At 40.7% G+C, this 22,252-nt stretch overlaps 1 protein-coding gene across 1 annotated transcript in view; it reads right to left on the bottom strand.

The window, feature by feature from the left end:
- LOC117812734 (neural cell adhesion molecule 1-like) overlaps nucleotides 1-22,252 on the bottom strand; it is a 544,127-nt gene that overhangs the window by 506,013 nt on the left and 15,862 nt on the right. Inside the window, exon 4 of the mRNA XM_034683646.1 lies at nucleotides 5,727-5,877. Coding sequence (XP_034539537.1) covers nucleotides 5,727-5,877 — 151 coding nt within the window. The remainder of the gene's footprint in view (nucleotides 1-5,726; nucleotides 5,878-22,252) is intronic.

Here is a 22,252-nt window from a genome sequence, read left to right as displayed (position 1 = left end):
GAATGACTAAATTACAAAAAATGTATGACCAAATCATTTCTGTACATAAATTATCATATATGTGTATGATACAATATTTTTGAATGTATTCTGTGTGTGTAAATTTTCCCAACATGGTAGTATCATATGATATGGCAGGTTGTGTAATTATATTTTTCTGTCACTTTAGGAAAATGGAATTGGCTTAAGCAGCCAGAGGACAGTAAAAGTGATTGTGGAACTAGGAAGAGGGCACTGAATATGCTTGTGTTATTAGGAGTTATTAAATCAAAATGTTACCACACAGGGGAAATCCTCCTCTTTCTTTCTTTTTAAAGGTGACATATCACGCTTTTTTCATCAATATATATTGGTCTAAGAGGTCCCCAAAACATGTCTTTAAAGTTTATGCTCAAAAAAATACTTTGAAATCAGATTTTGGTCTGTCTGAAAAGTCCTCTTCTTCATTCCTCCTCAGAACACTCTGTTTTCTCTCTGACCACGCCCCCTCCGGAAGTGGATGTGCCTCGGCTCTCCAGCACGTTGATCTAATGTTTACATGTTGGCTGAATATACACGGCTGCTCAGAGATCACGTTACTTCAACCCTCTGAATCTGATCCAGAATCTGATCCTGACGGAGAGGCGCCTGTAGCAGGACCTTTCTGAAGGATTGGTCACAGATTCTGTGTTTCTTGTTGTTTTATTTATCAGTATGTAGACGTGTGTCTTGGTACACAGCTACGAACATATAGCTATGTGGCTATGCTAACTAGCGCTAGCACTTATCCATGATAAATAAAAATCATCCACTAGATCTTCAAATCTGCAGACGTGGGGAGTAAAACCGACCTCTGCCAGAAAGGCAGCAGGACCTTTTCTGAAGGATTGGTCACAGATTTAGTGTTACTTGTTGTTTTATTTGTCAGTATGTCGACGTGTCTTGGTACACAGCTACAGCTACAGCTACAGCTACAGCTACAGCTATGAACATATAGCTATGTGGCTATGCTAATTAGCGCTAGCACTTATCCATGACAAATAAAAATCATCTAGTAGATCTTCAAATCTGCAGACGTGGGGAGTAAAACCGACCTTTGTGTTTATTAAGACAGCCTACAACTAGCATGCCTCCCTCCTAAGCTCCTTGTTAGCACACATTTGTGCAGGTAATGAAAAACAGAGGAGGGATTCAGTATTATTTTATACAGTCTATGGGCTGAACAAGCTCCGAGCTCTGACTCCGTGACAGACCGGATATTGTTGTTACGTAACAAAAACACTGAAGTCTGAAACGGCTCGTTTCACACACATTTACAGAAAGGTGGAGAAATCAGAACAGGGGCAGAATGGATTTTTATCATTCTCGGGGGGTTTGTAGACATGCCAGGGACACATATTTCAGGTAAAGAACCATTAAAAAGTCAATTTTGCATGATATGTCACCTTTAAAGTTATATTTTTGGGCTTTGACATCTTTTATTTATAGAGGAGAGGACAGTGTAGAAACTGGAAGAAAGTGGGAAAAAAAATGTTATTAATAAGCCGCAGGCTGGACTCGAACCCTGGCCAACTATTCCATGGACATGCTATTCACCATTAGGCCAAGTCTGCAACAGATTAGCAACACGTCCACACCTAATTCCCCTCTTTCTAGTTGGCTCTGTCTTACCTGTCCTCTCTTCACTCCTAAATCTTCAAACCATCTCTCTCTCTCTCTAAACTCTCCAAACTATATAAATCCAAACTGTAGTATCCAAACTATCAAAACTCTATCCGAACTCTGAACTGACCGCAGCTCTCCATCAAACACCCACATTATGAATGGGGCCTGAGGGGTTTATATTGCTGTCAAACCATCAAACCTCGCAGCAAAATCTGAACCACTTGCCGAAGCAGTCACGTGGTACAGCCGGGCAGCGAGGCTTCGGACGTCATCATTTTCGGCTCCTCCCCTCAATGAAGCGAGCCTCGATACGCGCTTCACGGAAACGCCCCCTCCGTTACTCGACACACGCTTCGAAGCCTCGGCACATCTCGTAACATCACTATCTGACGTCCTTGTGTGTTTCCATCTTGCTTCAGAGATTGCCGTGCATGCTTCCCGCTCTCGTGCTGATCGCTTCCCTGTCTGCTGCTGAACCTGCCTGCCTTTGCCTGAGCTCCAGTTACCCTCTGTGTGAGTACGCCGGAGACTGCTCCGCTCTGTACTCACGGCGCCATTACCACAGGGTGAACTCCAAATAAAAGACTTGTATTTTCACTATCCATCTTTGCCTGTGTTCTGCTTTTGGGTCCAGTCCTGGCTACAATCCATAACAAGGACCGCTCAGCAAAGCCTGGTCCATCGTGGCTGACCCATGCATCCTCTCTTTAGTGAGTTTCACTGGCTTCCCTCAGGCAGCAGATTCACACTGCTAAAAAGCAGGATGAATAGGAAGAGGGACTCTTATGTCCCGGTAGCAACTGGCCTGCTTAGTGATGCCACATAACACTATTGTCTTTATATTGTTACTGTTTTAAATCTTTTAATGTTGGTGTAATTTTTTGAACTGTATTGTTTATCTGTCACCTTTGACTGAAAAACAAATTGCCCCCCGGGATAATAAAGAAACCTTGAACCCTGAATCTTGAAAATTCAAAGATATTTACTCTTAACAAATCAGACTGGAGCTAAAATAATACAGCACCAGAAATCATTTGTAGTCTAACCAAGCCTTGTAGTTTTATGTGGGTATAATTTAGGCTCTTTTATACATTATGTACATTAATGTCAGTGAAAGAAAACATGTAGCAGAAGCATTGGAGTACTAACTGAGTGTGATCAAAGCCCAGTAATTAGACAGAGCCATTTTAAGCCTAAAAAGCCACCATACCTTGAGGCTACATCACAACTGAGACCTTTTTGTTTCCATGGAAACTAATCGCAGTGGTACCATTGACCCAGCAAACTCTGCTCCCTCGCCCACCATTTATCCCCAGAAACAGAGGTGACAGCTTATACACTGTGTCTTCACGCACACATTCCTCTGCTCTCTACAAGCTCTTTCATTTTCCCTCCTCTCTTTGAGGAGGAGGAGGAGGAGGTCCTGGACTGAATGTTTCTCTCCTGCTGTCATTGTGTTAGATAAGCCTAAAAAAAAACCTTTGTATACACTGCAGGGTTAAATGCATAGTAAAAGTTTAACACTGAAGAGATATGTATGAGTTCCTGTCGCAAAAACAAATCTTAAAATAGTCCTGACGCAGAGAGAAGCAGTCTGCTGCAGCAGCTCTATAAGTTCAAACGTAGCTCAGTGTGATTGTAGCCTATCTGTCATCTTTGCAATAACTTACAAAGATTGAGTTGCATCTTAGAAATTACAACCTAGAGTTAAGATGACTCTTTCTCCTGCAGCAGGTTAAAGTCTTTCCTTTTGAAGCGGTATCATAGCTCTCCCATGTTCGCATATCCAGAGGTGTAAAACAATCTTTGATATTTACACCAGAGGCACATTTTCTGCGACAGACAACATCCCTGTACATTTATGATGACACTGACATGTGAACCCAGTCTTTAATATAGTAACTTCATTTTGCTTCATGCTACCTGAGATGGGAATTGCCTTTAGCTTCACTTTGTTGCTTGTTACACAAACTTGCAAAAGCTGAAGTGTTTGCAAAACTGTTAAACAAGATGTCAATTTTCAAAGACCTTTAGTCTCATCATGATGTTCTCCCAGAAATCATAACCTTAGACATAAACACTGAGGTACAAGAAGTGGTAAACACACATCAGCCGTAGCATTACCTGCACTGACAGGAGAGACGAAAACATTGATTATGTCTTTACAATGACACCTGTCAGTGGGTGTGATATGTGAGGCAGCGAGTGAACATTTCGTTCTTGGAGCTAATGTGTTAGAAGCAGGAAGAATGGTTCAGCGTGAAGATGTGAGCGACTTCGATAAGGGCCAACTTGTGATGGCTACACAGCTGAGTCAGAGCACCTCTCAATCCGCAGCTCTTGTGGGGTTTTTCGGTCTGCAGTGGTCTGTACCTACTAAAGTGGTCTGAGTAAGGAAGTTGTGTTTTGTTGCGGTGTGGGAGCTAAGGCTGGCTCGTGTGGTCGGATTTAGCAGAGAAGCTTCTGGAGCTCAAATTAGTGAAAAAGTTCACGCTGCTTCTGACAGCGAGGTGTCAGGACTCTCAGCGTATCACAGTCTGTTCTGTTTGGGAATGCGTAGCAGCAGTCTGGAGAGGACGACCATGCTGACCCCTGATTTGGACTTGTGTCAGATTCCTCTCAAAGTAGAGTCACTTCTGCTTTTATCTCAAAACTTTATTTCTAAACCAAAGTTTTATCATCACCAACCCTAATAAACTAAAGTTGAAGTAGGGCTCATACTACTACTCCGTCTATCAGTTTGAATGTGGATATATTCTTTTTCATATTTATTATATTTATATGTGTTTTGACCGGTGGACCCAGGGTCTAAATTTAGTTCAGGGGTAGATAATCTCCCCCCTAAAAAGGCCCTGCCAGGGGGGCAGTACTTTTCAAATGTACCAGGACTTTCGGGGGGGCGGGGCCTGCAATGCTGAACGTGTCTGATTGGTAGATTAACCGCAGTGTTTTTATTCCGCCCTCCGTCCACAATAACATCACACACATCTGTGATTCTCTTGATTTCTCTTTCTTTCATTAGTTTTTATTTGTTCTATCTTTTTTGTATGTGTGTGTACTTTTCAAAAGAAGAAGCTGTGATTCTCTTGATTTAGCAGCTTGTAACAGTAGTCTTCTCTCAGCCCACCGTGAATGCGTCTCTCCCGGTGTTACGGTTTTAAAAGTGACCCTGTAAACTGGAGACCTTCAGCTGAACGTGTCAGTGTTTGTGGAGTTTACACAGCTGTTGAAACACAGAGGGAGTTCCTGGGAATGCAAACTAGTTTAGTTTTTATTAAGATTTCAAAATATCCTCATCAGATATTTAATGATCGTCTAAAGACGTTTATGAGGGATGCATCCGGCTGAAAGTCTCCAGTTAACAGGGTCGCTGTTTAAACCAAAACACCGGTTGATCTCTGCCACGGCTTTTTGAGTTCAAAAGGATTTTAAAGCCGTGTTGAAACGTCTTTGCTACTCGCGCTTATCTCCTCTCACGTGTTGATTCAGTGAATCCATCTGTGATGAAATATAGCACCATCTAAAACAGCACCAGCTGAGTCTCTTCATGCTAACAGGCTAACTGTTGTGTTGCTCATAATGATACCTGCCTGTCCGTCTGCTTCTATGGTGCCATCTGTGATGAATGGCATTCCTCTTTGTTTTACTGCCCTCTACTGGTCTGGTGGTGTAGTGCATTTACTTTTCTTTCTCCATACGTCACTGGCCTGATTTGCACAATCTACCCGGGACTTCAGCCCACGGTCGAAATGCAAACAACAATGGGGGCACAGGAACCTTTTAGATCCGGGGAAAGTAGTTCTGGGGGCTAAAAGACCTCAGAACTCTTGGTCGAAATGCACCTATAGGCACACTCATCTCTCTGACCCAAGCCCGGTCCTTGTCCTTCTGAAAGGTTGCTGGACACTTGTCCTATGATGAAACCAGGGCCTTTATGCCTGCCTCACAGAACCAGGCTGACATCTTTTGTGTTATATTCAACCCTGTCAGTGTTTTCTTGTTCTTGAATTTAGTTAAAAAAGAGAAAACAAAGAGTAAGATATGAAAGAGAGCTGAAGTGCAGAAAGGGTTGGATGACTTACAGCGGACTTCCAGGAACATGGACTGGTCGTCCTGTCCGATGGAGTTGCTGGCGGAGCAGAGATAGAGGCCGGCGTACGTGAACTGGACGTTCTTCAAGGTGAGAGAGGACACGCGTGCATGGCTGCGCACCACAATATTCCTATCAAGGCTCTGTGGAGATAAGAGAGAGCAGTTATCACTACTTACAAAGGCAGATGTTTTCATGGAAATGAAAGCATGTCTCACTGCTCTCTGAGTGATTCCTTTGTTCATGACACTTTTATTACTTTTGGTCTACAGACGGAGACCTTCCAACAGAAAATCAAGAGAGGAAAAACAAACCTGGAAGGCAAAGTCGAGATGATTAGAGTTTGTCTGGGATGAAGTGGATAAAACAAAAACAAGAAGATCTACAGAGAAATAAAGTGAGAGAACGTTCTCACTAGGATATGACTTGTAGATGAACAATGTGAGACTGACAGGTGAACGAATGAAAATAAATCCTGCACAGACTGTAATCTGGTTTTTGATTGTGAGTGTTAAAGGACCGAGCTGATGTTCTAATTAATTATTAGATTATTACTGAGGAAAATGTTTTTTGAAATAAGATGTCATATCTTATTTCAAGAGAGTTTGCTATTACCTCAATAACTCGGGCATTTTTTAACATCTAGTCAGCTGAATGTGCTTTATATTAAAAAGCATGAACCATCAAATAATTGCCAGAAAGTTCTAACTCTTTGAAAATTGAGTGTTTATTGGACTTTCTGACAAATAGGAAAAAAAAAAGATATTAAATAACAATTTTCATAGATGACTTTTAATTTGTATCATATTTGATACATTAGGCATTTTGGTGCAATTTTTTTGCACAAAGTTTCTTCTTTTTTTTTTAAACTAAAACACAAAAACAACATGTTTCGCCTATCAAACTTTCCTTCAAATTTTTCCCAAAGTAATTTCAAACCTAGAAATGATTTTTTTCCATTTTGCACGACAAAATCATACATATTTTGTAGCAAAAAAAACTAATTTATGTATATTTCTTCTCTGAATTGTTCAGTTTTTAGTGGAAATCAATGAGCAAAAGACAATTATTTACTAGGGAGCCATGGCAACATTCAACCAGTCATCAATCATCATGATACAGCAGGTTGCATATATAAAAATACAATATATGTTATAAATATCTGAATTTATCCTCTAAATATAACTAATTATGTCATTTAAATATTTTCTTAAATAATAAAAAGACTGTATGTTGCTTTGTGGAATAATGTATGAAATTTAATACAGTTATGATTGACAATAAATGAATGTCCTTATATACCTGCTGTATCAATTTGGATTTTCACACATTTTCAACACAGTTTGACAATAAATTAAGTCATGAAATATTAATTATATTTACATTGCATAAATCTAGTAACTATTCCTCTTGAAGTTTCAGGAACAATTTGAAAGTTTTTTTCATCTAAACTTTTTCAAACTTGTTAAAAATCTCCCTGAAAAACCTGGAGTGGGTCTCTGATCCACAGCTGACATGTTGGATGTCTCAAGTGACGTCCTTCTGGTGCATGAACTACTCACACCTGGTGGATTATCCGTGCACTCCATGTATCTGATTGTATACATCAGGGTTTTTAAGAAAAAAATATATCACACTGATGAAGTAGAGGTCTCAAAAACTGATGCATCAAATATAATACGCCTGGCGTTATATAGTGAGATATTATGACTGGATTTAAGATGAATACATGTGTAAGATATGAGTCTTTGCAGTGCAGGATGTGAAAAGTATAAAGAATTGTGTCAGGGATGTTAAAACGGCTTCAATAACATTTTTAGGTTGTATTAAATGTGAGTGTTCCTGGGTAAGAAAAGGAAGGCACAGGAATCTTATTCAAGCTATTAAAATATATTGTTTTAAATAAACTTCTCATAAATTTGGAATAATCAATGAATAAAAGAAACTGAGACTATCTTTGCATTAGCCTTGAGCTAGTGTATAAAGCCCCAGCCAATAAACTCCAAACTCCTACAATACGTCGATTACTGCTCCTGCCATTTAGCAGTGTAGTTGCAGGTTTACAGCCGGGCTAATTGCAGTCGGGACAAAACGGCTTGTTAAACCTTGTTTTTATTTTCATTAGTAGAACCCTTTATTGCCCTGCCTACACTTTAGTTGAACATGCAAGGACGCCTTGATTCAGAACCAGCTCTGAGTGCAGGCGTACAGCGGACATTTGAGTCCAGCAAATAAACCTCCTGGCCTTCTTTTAATCATGTGCGACAATCTAGCTGCATCTGTACTGTACACGTTCAAAGAGAGCCTGCTCTTAGTCTCATACTTTGCTTTCTGACAATTTGGTTTGGTTTCACAGACAATATGCTGCCCCAGTGCAAATATAGCCTTCCCACCAGGGCAGTAATTGAGATGTATTCCTGAAAATGTTGCTGCAGAAGGTATACGGCAGAAAAACAACATCAATAATGAATAAGAGGCATGTAGCAGGCTTCATAAAAACGGAGCTTTTCAAACTATAGTAACAGCTTTTCTTGCCTCTGGGCGACACACAGTTCAACAGGGAATATACATCTCCGTTCTGGCTTCCATGACTTTGTGTTAATATTTCTGGAATTCAGCGTTTGTGTGTGATAAAAAATGTTGTATTGGCATGAAGCGTTATCATCCACAGAGATGGGGAGTGGAGGGGGGGGGGTGTGTGGCAGAAACGTTTCTGCTGTTTACTGAAGATGTGAGGGAGTGTCCTGGAACATTTTGAAAGGGCAGCATTAATCTTGTCTTGCTGCGGCGACACAGCACACTGTAGGAATGTGGATAAGGTTAATGGAGAAGAATACTTTATGATACAACAGAGGTAGAAGTGAGCAGCTAGACCTTTGAACAAGATTTATTCATTCACTTGAAGGAATCATTTTAATTATGCGACTCTGATTTGTCACCAAATTAATTAAAAAGAACTGCGGACACCTAATAGGAATAATTTCTCACAGCTTCCCTTGCTTTAGTCGTCGCTGTGTCTGCACTATGCAGGGCAGACACTCACTCTCTGTTATGTAACCTGTCAATACATGTGTTTCTCTTGTCAAACACTCGGTACAACTGTTACAGAGAGGCTGCCAGCTGCCATCTGCACGGCAGCGTCTATCAGGGACGCTTGGAACAAAACACAGTTCTCCTTTCATATGTGCTGCTTCTATATTTCATCACCTCTGCACCTCAGAAAGCTCCACTGACTATGAAGGCTGTTAATGCTGCATTAATGTTAGACCAGAACAGCTGTTTATATTAGAGCCTTCATTGTAATATAAAGGAGGGCACATGCTAATTTTCAGGCTTGAACTTGTATTGGAAATGTCAATTAGCAGTCAGCAGAGGAGATAACATTGTCAAGGAATGGGATAGTGATGTTATTAATAAGACTCCCAGTCTACAGGCACACTGGCATCTCTTTTATTACATTTTATTTTAGCAGGAGGTCCCAAGAGATGAAACGCACAGTTTGGGTTTTTTGATACCGGGCTGCATGAGGTCTAAGATTTATTTGTTTTTTATCTGGATCCCCTTAAGCAAACTACTGGTGCTTTTATACACACATTCAATATAATATCTTAGAGACTACAAGGCAAAAAAAGACCTCATAACATTAAACTATTATGTCTTTCCATTAATGAGTGTGTTATGAATGTAGCAGCACAAGGCAGAAAAAGGAAAACAGTGCTGTTGTATAATTGAGTCCCAAAGAAAGGGGCTGTCTGTCATCAAGGTAAGAGGAGGGGGTATATTTCACACTTCACACTGATGTGCCTTTCTTTTTGTATACTTAAGACTTTTTTAAGGTACTATAAAGACAGTGTGTCATGAGTCATTAGTTCAGTTTGTCATGTGTTCATGCTTTGGTTTTTCCCTTGTTTATTTGTATTAAGGCTGATTTATATTCTGCGTTGCCCCTAGAAGCAGGGGCTGACGCGGACATGAGCTCCACATACTTGTGCGTCGGTGTGTCCGTGTCGCGCTGCAATACTCTGCCGAAACACTAGAGGGCAGTGTGGTCTCTCTGATAGCTGGTCGCCTGTTTCCGCCCCCGCTACGATCTCTGTTTACTTTTCCACAGAGATTCAGAGCGTGTTATGTTAAAGGGATATTTCAGTTTTTTTGAAGTGGGGTCGTATGAGTTACAATACACTATTGCTCCTGCTAGCCACAATGTGTGCCGGTGAGCTCTTCCCCTTTAATGAGAAAATTCCCAGAGGACCGGGAGGTAAGCTAGGCTACAATTCTCTGCGGACGGGGCCGCCTATTTCACGTAATTTCGCCAAAGTTGAGAAAATCACGGTGCAAATACATGCACCAGTGCAACCCCCTTTGTTTTGGCACTATTTTCAGACGCACCTCACAGACCGGTGTTCTTCCGCTGCATGAGCACGGATACACGCCAATCAGCTGTTTGGATCAACAAGCACGTAGCGTTTTTAGCAGACACTTTTAGGAACAAAAACTACAAACTGCAGAAATGAGTGGTTCTGGCAGCGACGATGACATGCTGTTTACTGTGGACACAAGAGGATACCTCTATGAACCAGAGTTTACAAAGGAAGAACTCCACATGCAGACCCAACGTACCAACGAAGAAGAGAGGGGAGAAAGTTCTGTGCTAACGAGTGAGCAGGAGAGATCCCACGTTACCTGGTGGTGCCGGTGTGTAAACTGTGAGCCCATGCCAACCAACCCAGAGAGCTTCTGCTGTCAGGAGAGGGACTTAGTGACAACAATACTTCAGGACCTTTCTGAATCAGAGGATACCAGCGGCTCACATACGGCTCCAGTCTGCATCACTCGTCATCCAGAGTTCCCTGCCTTACAGGAGGTTTGCTTGTTTGAACAGCCAGGATAAAGACAGGTACGTCCCATCTTTTAAATGTGCAGAAAAGTTAAATTCACTCTAAAGACTGATACCGCTACTTGATCCTGCTACGTGCTTGTTGATCCAAACAGCTGATCGGCGTGTATCCATGCTCATGCAGCAGAAGAACACCGGTCTGCGAGGTGCGTCTGAAAATAGTGCCAAAACAAAACAAAGGGGGTTTCTGACGGCAAACTGAATAGCTCCAATTTTTTCTACTGGTGCATGCATTTGCACCGTGATGAGTTCCTGGACCATATTTTCTTAACTTTGGCAATATAATGTGAAATAGGTGACCCCATACGCAGAGAATTGTAGCCTAGCTTACCTGCCGGTCCTCTGGGAATTTTCTCATTAAAGGGGAAGAGCTCACCGGCACGCATTGTGGCTAACAGGAGCAATAGTACTGTAACTCATACGACCCCACTTCAAAAACACTGAAATATCCCTTTAATCTACAGCTGATACATGTTGCTGTTTATCATACAGACATGATTGCATGAAGAATAGAGAGGAGGAGATGAAATACACGGATGATGTGCAGCCGATGAGCGGGGATCCCAGAAGTTATGTAAATGCGGGACTTGTGGTCTGCGTCGATTCTACGGGTAGTTACATTTTGGAGGAGGTGCATGTCAGCTACATATGTAGACCTCTGTGTAGGTACGGGAGCTACGTGGACCTCCGCCATCGATTGGACGCAGAAGTATAAATCAGCCTTTAGTTATTGTTTGTGTCCCATGTGTGTTTTGTGATCCATGTCTCACTTTCTTGTGTTTCTTGTCTTGTGTTCTCTGATTTGTAGTTCTGATCCATGTGTGTCCATTTTATTTACTTTCTGTTCTTTTTTGGTTCCCCTCATTAGTCTCACCTGTGTCCTGTGTTCACACCTGTGTTGATGACTCTGTGTATTTAGTTCCTCTGTCTCCCCTGTCCCTTGTTGGATCATTGTATGTCTTTCTTGTGTTCTCAGTGTGTCAGTCTTTCTTGTGTTCTCAGTGTGTCAGTCTTTCTTGTGATCTCAGTGTGTCAGTCTTTCTTGTGTTCCCTGTGTCATTTTGGATTTTTTTAAATTTAGTTCTTTAGACATTTCAGTTGTTTTGTTTGTACATTTTGTTCTGTTGTTTATTAAATTATCAAGATAATAAATTATCTTTTTATGTTAAAACTGCACTTGAGTCCTCCTTCAGTTTTCCCCCCATCATGACACAGTGTTCCCTTAACCCCAGCCCCATGTGTGCAGATTCCTGATCCTACTTATACAAACAGGGTTGTGCTGGTGATCAGCTGACTATGTTAAAGTAGACTTACATACAGACAACATGTTTCATTACAGAGTTTAGATAAAATAACACATTTTGATCATTGCATCATTTGACCATATCACCCCCATTCTTGCATCCCTTCACTGGCTACTGGTTAGATATAGGATTGATTTTAAACTTCTTTTACTCCTCACTTTCAAAGCTCTACATAGACTCGCCCCACATACATCACAGATCTACTAACACCCTCTGAACCCAGCCGCTGCTTACACTCTTCGGGTAGATCTCTCCTCCTACCTGAGGAAGTGAGATCACCTCAATCATTACCTCGCTTTAAATCACTCCTTAAAACTTACTTTTATAGAAAGGCATTTTTAGAGTAAATGTGCTGATTGCCTGTTTTCATTGTATTGTTTGTTTAGATTTTACTTTGTTTTTTGTGAATGCAGTTTTACTGTTTGATTGGCTCAATTGTTTTACTCACTGTAGTTTCAGCACAAGCTGACTGTATTTTTCCTGCACTTTTAACAGCTCAGGTCCTACACTTAATGTTTCTTAATGCTATATTAATCTGTATTTGCACCCTTAGTGTAAAGCACTTTGTAACTGTGTTTTAAAAGGTGCTGTATAAATAAAATGTATTATAATTATTTTATTATAACAGTAATTAATTTAAATGAGGTGTGAGCATCTTTGTGTTTGATTCAAACAGCCAATCAGGGTTAGCCTTCATGATCACAGTAACTCTGTTGCATCATCATCATCATCATCATCATCATCATCCTGCTTCCATGTGACTTGTGTCGGCAGCTCTCTCTCTCTCTCTCTCTCTCTCTCTCTCTCTCTCTCTCTCTCTCTCTGTCTCTGTCTCTCTCTCTCTCTCTCTCTCTCTCCTCGCCTTGCTGGTGCTGACAGGGCCGCGGATGTGCGACATACATGAGTTGCTTCTCTTGAACTCTTTTCGGATGTGTATTGATCGGTTGTCAGTGTTTCTATCTACTGAGTCCAGAATAACTAGCTGAGTGGAGCATACAATTGCAGTGACAATGGCTGCCGTGTGTGGATGCACTTACGTAGTGGAGTGATACCAGGTAGTAGAGTGGAGGCGGAAGGTTCTTCCATAGAAATGTTCACACTGCTTCCTGACACTTTAAATACCTCGCACAACCACATTTAGAAAACAATTCAACGTATTGATAAATATCAGCTGTAGTCCTCTTAATGTTTAGGTAAGGCCTGAAAAAGCAGGTCAGTGAGCCTCTGAAGGGGGAGAGGCTGTCAAACTAATTTGTAGTATGTTAGTTTGCCCTGCTGCACACATTGTGACTCTTCATTCTGCTGTTATCTCGTATCATCTGTGTCATTTTTCCCTGCATTGTTTGGCTGTGTGATGTATTCACGTGTCTTCCTGACAAAGAAGTCTTCTGCTACACCTTTTCTTTTCTAATTACATCCTCCAGCTCCTCTGAATGGCCTCCTCGCCCTCTTTACAAATGAGAGCCTGGACATCTTCATCTGTACAAGCTTTCTCTATTCTGCTTCTCCTCTTAAGTGTGAATTCCCATCGTCAGCACAGATACTGTAATAAAAAAATCCCTCCTGTTGCAATTTTTTATTTCATCCTTGTCTTAATGTGACAACACATCTGCTTCCCCCATCAAGCTTGACTGCACTATCGGTAACCCCTGAAACTTCTTGCAGTGCCAAAATCTTGGCTCTGAAAAAGCAGACCCTGTCATCGTAGCTACACCTCACATACATTTCCTGTAATTTTTTTCTTCTGCTGAAAAGGGCAAACTGGCTGATGAAAGCAGAGCCGTGTTCTCAAAGAGCTTTAGATTCTGAGCCTGACAGGCAGATCTAACAATGTGGCCGCTGTACCAAGAATACAGCTGATTAATAACTCCTGATTCAGAGGCCGGATCCTCCTGCAGGATGTGGCTCTTCAAGGTGAACCTGCACTCACTATTGATATTAAACAGTCTGTTTAAAGCATTTAGGGGGGTCACAGACAGTTAAAGTCAAAGATTCTGACACTCAGGGAGCTCTGGCTGCCCTGCTGTGACTCTACACTTCAGAACTGATAAGTAATGAATAGAGTAGTGTTGTGCATCTGTTAGTTTAATCTCCTAACTCTGCCTTCTAGAAATGATGTTTGCATAAGACTCAACTGCTTACTTAATAACGCTATGGTGACAATGAAATCCCTGTCTGCGTTATGTTCACAGTCAGAAGTTATAAAATGTCAGATATATGAAGAGCTAGAGGCAACAGGTGGCAGGCTAAGGGCTTCCAGAATTAATTATATAGTAACTTTTATTTATAGGAAACAAGACTTAAGTCCCTGCAGTAGAGATATATGAGGGTCTGATAATAAAACATATGTGTACCTTCTCTGAGCTTTATTCCTCACTTACAGACATGGAGTGCTGCATGAGCCAGAGAAGGAGAGACATTTTCTTTACCTATGTTGATATTTTTTTAATTATGTATTTACTTGAGTTCTGTACTTAAGTGCATTGTGTGAGTATCTGTAATTTACTTGAGTATTATTTTTTAGGGAACTTATGACTTTTACTCCATTTAAAGACAAATCTCATCCTTTTGACTCCTCTACATTTCTATCAGTGCTCTAGTTACTCTCTACTTTATCTTTGAAGTCAGCTGATGAGTTTTCTTTTCTGAAATCAGATCCCAAAGACTGTAAACTGTTAGTGTCCTTGTGTTTGGTTTGTCTCAGTGGTGTAGCCGTACCTGGGTTGAGCGTAGATCAAACGTTCTTCACATCAGTGCGTTCATTTAGTCGTGGTGATGATGTCTATGACTGAGTAGGATGATGATTCTCTACCTGAGCACCACGGCCATATTTTAAACCCACGTTTGAGGTTGTTGAAATAAAGAATGATTGTTTGTATTGTTGTAAATCTCTGATCTGTTTACCACACAAACTTCATCACAGCCTCCAAAACATCAGCATCTAACCTGAGAAAGCATGTGGAGGTCTGGAGCTAACACACTGCTTTGATTCCAGAGGAACATTGTAAACTTGTCTGTGCTTGTAGTAACTTAGTTTAGATTTGTAGCCTCTACATTAAAGCCACTTGATGCTGTATTTCACTCTGCCCTACGTTTTATTACTGGTGATAGTTACAGCACTCATCATTGCATACTTTACCAAAAGGTGGGATGATCTTCTCTGGCAGAAAGACGTGATTTGCATTTTTACTTGTTTATTTATAAAGCACTTATTGGAATGCTACCGTCATATTTATCTTCAATGCTAGTTTGGTCTTCTGGGGCAAAACATACCAGATCAACTGGTTGGCTCACTCTCCAGGTTCCCAGAGTTAATTCTGAGCTGGGAAAATCTGCCTTTTGCGTATTTGCACCATCTGCATGGAACTCCCTGCAAAGCACTTTAAAAATAAATGCACTGGTTTCTTTTAATCATTTTAAATCATTAGTTTTAAAATGTTTAACCTCTGATTGTACCTGTTTTCACTAACTTTGTGTAACATTATTTTTTCAATGGTTGTAACATTACTTTTAACTGTCGTCTGTTTTTAATTGATCATCATTCTTTTAGGGTTATATCTTTTATTTGCTTGTCATGCATTTTAATGTTTCTTTTATATACTCGTCGTCATTGTAAATGAGGGCTTGCCCTCAATGATTTTCGAGTTTAAATAAAGAGAAATAAAAATTTCATGGTAGACTTTGTAGATATGAAATCATGTTTTCTAGATAAACAGAACGGAGCAGAATGTTCACCCATGCATTCTTGACTGACCTCATGCTTTGTGAAAATACGTTTAGAGATATTTTAAAAAGTACTTTGAATACTTCAGTATTTTTAAAAGCAAGTACTCCAGGACTTTAACTCAAGTCAGAATCTGACTGAACATCTTTCACTTGTATTGGAGGAATGTTTGACTTGGAGGATCTATACTCTGACTTGAGTAATGAAGACGTGTATCTGTCCACCACTGATCTTTGGCTATATTTGTGCTCATTCTTGGCCTTCCACTTACTGTGATCACAACCCTGTCATGGCTTGTATTGACTTTGCATTCATTTTGGCCAGAGCTTAGCAGGAGATACTTAATGATGCAGCATGTTTCTATATACAGGAATGAAATGAAAAACCTTTGTCTGTCTGCAGGGTTTCCAAAAGCATGAAAAGCTGCTCCAAATGAATTGCATATTTAGTTCTAGGAAGCAGGACTGAAGTCCCTGCAGTAGAGATATATTCGCTTCTAATAATAATCTGAGTTTCTGCCAAGCTCCAGTTATTTACTTCTTGTTGGATTGTTGTTGTTGATTTAGCTTAATCATTTAATCTGCAATGACTGAAAACATGTTGGTACAAGTTTAAGGTAACAACACCACTGTCACTTTATTCCTCCTGACTTTATGAGCTTAAGAGGTTACCTTGAATACTCTCTTCAGCCTGCTGACATGAATGGCATTCAGCAAGAGGGTTATTATAATCAGAACAAGATCTGGTTCAAGTGTCTGGCTGCTTTCTTAAGTGCTCTTCTCAATGAAATAAGGACACACTTTAAAGACTTGGTGGTTCTCTTTAGCATAATACTACCTTCCAGGCTGCATTTATCATTGTGACTAATCGTAATGCCTGCTTGTTAGCAGCCTGTGATTTATGTCTATCACAGAGCTGAACTCAGCCAGGATCTAATGCAAGCAAGGCCAAAACTATTATCTGTGACTACGGATTAGTTTGATCAATGCGCTGCTATTACAAGTGCATTCATCAACAAGTGATTTTCTGAGGTGGGCCGCATCAAAAAATCTAACACAGGAACATTTCTGTGTTTATCGCTCTGCAGAAACAAAGACTGATATGTTCAGACATAAAATATTGGAGATAAATACGGTTCGTGTAATTCCTACTTCAATTCTTTTATCTAAACAGCCAGACACAGATATCAGGTTTAACACATTTTAGACTCTCACTCTTCTTATCCTGAAGAGACAAGATAAAAACCAGTGTGGAGATGAGACGCAGGACAATAAACAGCAAGGACATGCAGTAACAACACCTTTCATCTACTGACAGAGAGCACTGTTTAACGAAAGTGAAAGGTTACACTTGACATCTACTAATAGCATCTAGTTGTCTACAAGGCAAGAGGAAACCTGCATTATGGGTTAATGAAACCGCCTCCTAGTGAGGTAGTATGCTCTTTCCCCACTGAGTCCTGCACAGCAGACTTATTCAGCTACGTAAAGACTCCTGGGCCAAAATCTGCTGTTTAAAAATATATATTTCTATGTGATTCGACCGGTGGACCCAGGGTCTAAATTTAGTTCAGGGGTAGATAATATCCCCCCTAAAAAGACCCTGCTCAGGGTGTGGTACTTTTCAAAGGTCCCGGGCTTTCAAGGTCCAGGGCCTGTAATGCTGAACGTGTCTGATTGGTAGATTAACCTCAGTGTTTTTATTCCTCCCTCCGTCCACAATAACATCACACACATCTGTGATTCACTTGATTTCTCTTTCTTTCATTAGTTTTTATTTGTTCTATCTTTTTTGTATGTGTGTGTACTTTTCAAAAGAAGAAGCTGTGATTCTCTTGATTTAGCAGCTTGTAACAGTAGTCTTCTCTAAACCCACTGTGAATGCGTCTCTCCTCCCGGTGTTCCGGTTTTAAAAGTGACCCTGTAAACTGGAGACCTTCAGCTGAACGTGTCAGTGTTTGTGGAGTTTACACAGCTGTTGAAACACAGAGGGAGTTCCTGGGAATGCAAACTAGTTTAGTTTTTATGAAGATTTCAAAATATCCTCATCAGATATTTAATGATGGTCTAAAGACGTTTATGAGGGATGCATCCGGCTGAAAGTCTCCAGTTAACAGGGTCGCTGTTTAAACCAAAACACCGGTCGATCTCTGTCACGGCTTTTTGAGTTCAAAAGGATTTTAAAGGCGTGTTGAAACGTCTTTGCTACTCGCGCTTATCTCCTCTCACGTGTTGATTCAGTGAATCCATCTGTGATGAAATATAGCACCATCTAAAACAGACCAGCTGAGTCTCTTCAGGCTAACAGGCTAACTGTTGCGTTGCTCATAATGATACCTGCCTGTCCGTCTGCTTCTATGGTGTCATCTGTGATGAATGGGATTAGTCTTTGTTTTACTGCCCTCTACTGGTCTGGTGGTGTAGTGCATTTACTTTTTTTTCACAGACAACAATGGGAGCACAGGAACCTTTTAGTTCAAGTAGTTCTGGGGGCTGAAAGACTCTTGGTCGATTGCAACTAATCTTGTTCAAGCCTTTTAGTCAGTCTGCACAGACTACATGTGTGTTTAAATGTTGAAATGACCCTCACTAGTCAGCACCAAAGTTACTCATAAATTAATTTTGTTAATTATTTCTGTCACTGTAGCCCTGAGATACAGGTCATATGTTCTGTCTAAGCTGTAACATAGCCGCCTTCCACCGGCCAGGGCTGTATCTCCTGTTGACGGCTAATGTCACAATGCTAAATGATCTGTTACCTGGATGTAAACAAGCACAGGTGATAGATTGTATCTCATAGCATAGTGTGCTTTGGTCGGATGTTGATCTAGTAAATAGAGTTAAAGTTGTGTGCAGGCTGTACCTGATTAATCTGGTATCTAACGAGTGATGTGTAACATATTTAACATCCTAGCTTTATAGATCAGATGTAAGAATTGTACATATCTGGCTCATTGGGACTCCCCATTTTCAAATGTGGCTTTTTAAAAGAGTTACACACTTCCCCTGTTGGACGGCACATTAGAAGAATACTTTGTTGAATATAATAGTGTTTGAAAAATGTGTCAGATTCTGCTGTACTGTGAAATAGAAAATAACAAGACCTTCACACAATAACAACCATTACGCCGCAGCTGTGGTCTGCAGAGCGTTAAATCACACAACCTGAAATCCTGGTGACTTCCTAACATGGTAATGCAACACTAGCGATGCAATTATTGAAACAAACTTCACAAAAGTTAAAGAAGAAGTGTTAATGCTCTGATTTTCAGTGTTGAGCTGTTTCCCACAGCAGAGAATGTAAACATTTCATGTGTATTTTTTTAATATCAGAGGTTAACAGTGGTTCATTAGGTTTATGGTGTGTTTTCATAGTACAGCATGATTAAATGTGTTCTTGTTTTGTGTGGCAGTGAGTGAAGTTAGCTTGTTACGTCGTGTCAGTTCATTTTAAGGGCAGTAGTTCTCGCTCTGTGGAGGGCCAAGAGTTTGCATGTTTCTTGCCAAACAAGACAGCAGGGAGCTCGTGTTTAAAAGTGATTTCAAATTTATAATTAAACATGCTTGTTATCGTTTTACCGTGACAAGCTGTGGTTTGTTTCTGTGGAATATTTGTTCCTGGCTTAGAGAAGTCAGCCTGTGTAATGTCTGTATCTCAAACGAGGACAGCGCAAATGGGATTTCTTCCACTTCAATCACATTGTGGGGACTGGAATATGTCAAATCTTCACAAATAAAACCAAAGCTATCCGGATGTCTAGATAGCAAAAGGATCAAGTGAGGTAACTTTATTTTGTACTGGATGAAACTGACCCAGTTAGACTGCTGTATACATGAGGCCCTGGGTGATATGACGCCTCCTCTGACTGAACGTGTCAGCTGCTGGCTTCTGCAGCTGAAGTAGAAACATGCAGACTCCTGGATGGATGCATCATTGAAAAACACTCAGTTAAGATTTAGTAGAGCTTGGTGAGTTCAGGCTGACCCTCAGCAGAGCAGACAGTGTTTTATATGTGAGGCCGTAAAGCTGCAGGAAGTCACGTCTTACCTGAATCAAGGAAAGTCTAACATCTATTTATACTATGCAGTAGGAAGTAACAGTGTGCCAATAGGAGGACCAACTGCTTTGAGAAACTCTAGAGGTGGAATTAATTTATCCTAAAAAAGGGGAAAAAACAGGGACAGAAAAATAGGGCAAAGCTAAATGTGCACTGGGACTACATGGATTAATGTACAGTACTACATGTCTAATTGTCTGCATATTTAGTGCACAGCTTGTTGTGAGCATTGAATGCACACAAAGGGACAACACTTCTGCTCTGCAATCAAAAGGGTTTATCTAATGTGTAAGTCTGGGCTATCACACTAGTGTCAGGCTACCATATTTAGTAGTGATACCTCATATGTGTCTGGTCGCGTCCATGAAGCCTAGAGAGGACAAACACACAGGAAGCAGAGACAAACAGTGACATAATGAAGCAAAGTGTCTGTAAAGGGTGCACACAGACTGAGTGCAGACTGGAATACCTGCAGGACATTTGTAGTTATTTCATGTTTGAGGGACCACACACGGGGATTTTCTTTTTCAGTTCATTGGATACAAATTTGAGTCATTTTCCAGGACAAATCTGTGTACACTTTCCTGCCTTCCAGGTTACTTTGGATTTGCATCAATTTCAATCTGCAGGAAAATCAGCTTGCAATAACTTCAAAATTGCCAGGTGAGTAAGATAATCCATCACAGTGAACCTTTCTTCTGCTTTTCTATTCTATTGTTCATGCAAAAGTGATCAAAACGGATGCATAATTAAGACTTTCAACACCGTGACAAATCGCTCATCACAAGTCTAAGCATTGATTTATTTACCCAGTTCAATTAAATGGAAACAAATGGATAAGAAGGACAACACACTGTATTATGAAGAACACTGCAGCTCTGACAGTGCGGCATTAATGTATGACTGATATATGGAAGATGGGCTTCAACATGTATGAAAAATTCACGTGTCGGTCACAAAAAATATAAATAACAGTGACAGGAGGAAGCTTTAAATCTTGATAAAGCTTCATTCTGTCAGGCCAAATTATAAAACCTCTTATCAAAGACTGTATGAATAGATGCATGATACAACAGAGCTCCAAAAGTGAAGCCAAGTAATTTAGAGCTCCCTCTGCTGACTGGCTACTGTATAAGTCTTAAAGCCAGCCTCCTCCATGGTGACAGATGGGACATGGGTCAAACTTCAGACTCAAAACACACATCAAATACATTTTTCTAAACACAGCTGCTTTCATTAAAGTTAGTTCTTATCATGCTGATTTATGTCCCTATATTCTTTACTCTGGTAAGCTAAGTTTTAATGAGTTATTTGATGCTAAAAATGCATGTTAATGATATGATAATGCAGCTCCAGCAGCAGTGTATGCACCATATTGGCATATTATAGGAGGAACAGCGTGAGAAAACATATCAAACACTAATAAAAGAGACATTGAATCGTCCCGCCTGAAGGATCTTTGACATTTACCAGTAAATTAAATGTTTGGTGGGTGTGGCTGTCCATCAGTATTGTGACTCCATGATCTGTTTAAGATGTCAGCACCGGGTGGGTGAGTATTTTTGGCATCACTTTTTTTTTACAACAGGAGGATAGTATGTGTCATCCATCTTTCTACTAGGGTTGGGCATTTCAAGCTTAAATACTATTCGATAATCATTGGCATCTATTTGACGATTATTCAAATAATCACCCACCACACACCAAACAAACACACACTCTCACACACACACACACACACACACACACACACACACACACACGGACACACACACACACACACACACACACACACACACACACACACACACACACACACACACACACCTGTTCCATTAATGACCAGTTTGTGTGTCAGTCTTGTTAACCAGCAGCAGGATGAGGTTCTGCTATTAGCGGGCACTGACAGCGTCTGTCTCGATCTTTATGTCTGTGTTTCTGTGACGCAGCGTGGCGTGTGTGTTTCAAGCAGCAACCTCCGGTCTAAAAATATGAGTCAATGCGGAAGTGTTAAAATCTGCAGTTCATCGAGGATCCGCTTGAGGCTGGCTCCAGAAGTACTGGAAGTCACATACACATGAATGGGGAAAAGCCGATCTTTGCAGCATTAATTAAACATGTTTACAGCCTGGTACAAAAGATGAGTGTAGTCTGAATAGCTCATTTCTCGACGTCCTCTCACTGTGAGGGGGGTGAATTTTTTTCTAATTCGGCAATTTCGGAGATATTGAGATTACCAGTCTTCCAATGAGAGGCACAGCTGCCTGCGGGAACACTGCAGCTGTTGGCTAGGAGGCTCAAAGCCCGCCTCTTTACGTCACACTGGCTCGACAGAAGCAATATGGCTGCCGCTGCCGATTGGTCTCAAACAGCTCTTCAGAAACAGATGGGTGACGTCATGGATACTACGTCCTTATTTTATACAGTCTATGGTGTGTTTACATTTTACAGCCATGCTCAGTCTCTGCAAATACGTGTGTAGTAGTGTGAGATTCACAAATGGAGAAAATCACAGGGACTGGAGTTTACACAGCTG

The sequence above is a fragment of the Notolabrus celidotus genome, chromosome 5 (assembly GCF_009762535.1).
Source record: "Notolabrus celidotus isolate fNotCel1 chromosome 5, fNotCel1.pri, whole genome shotgun sequence".
Lineage (NCBI taxonomy): Eukaryota > Metazoa > Chordata > Actinopteri > Labriformes > Labridae > Notolabrus > Notolabrus celidotus.
This window is presented reverse-complemented; position numbering and strand designations above follow the sequence as displayed.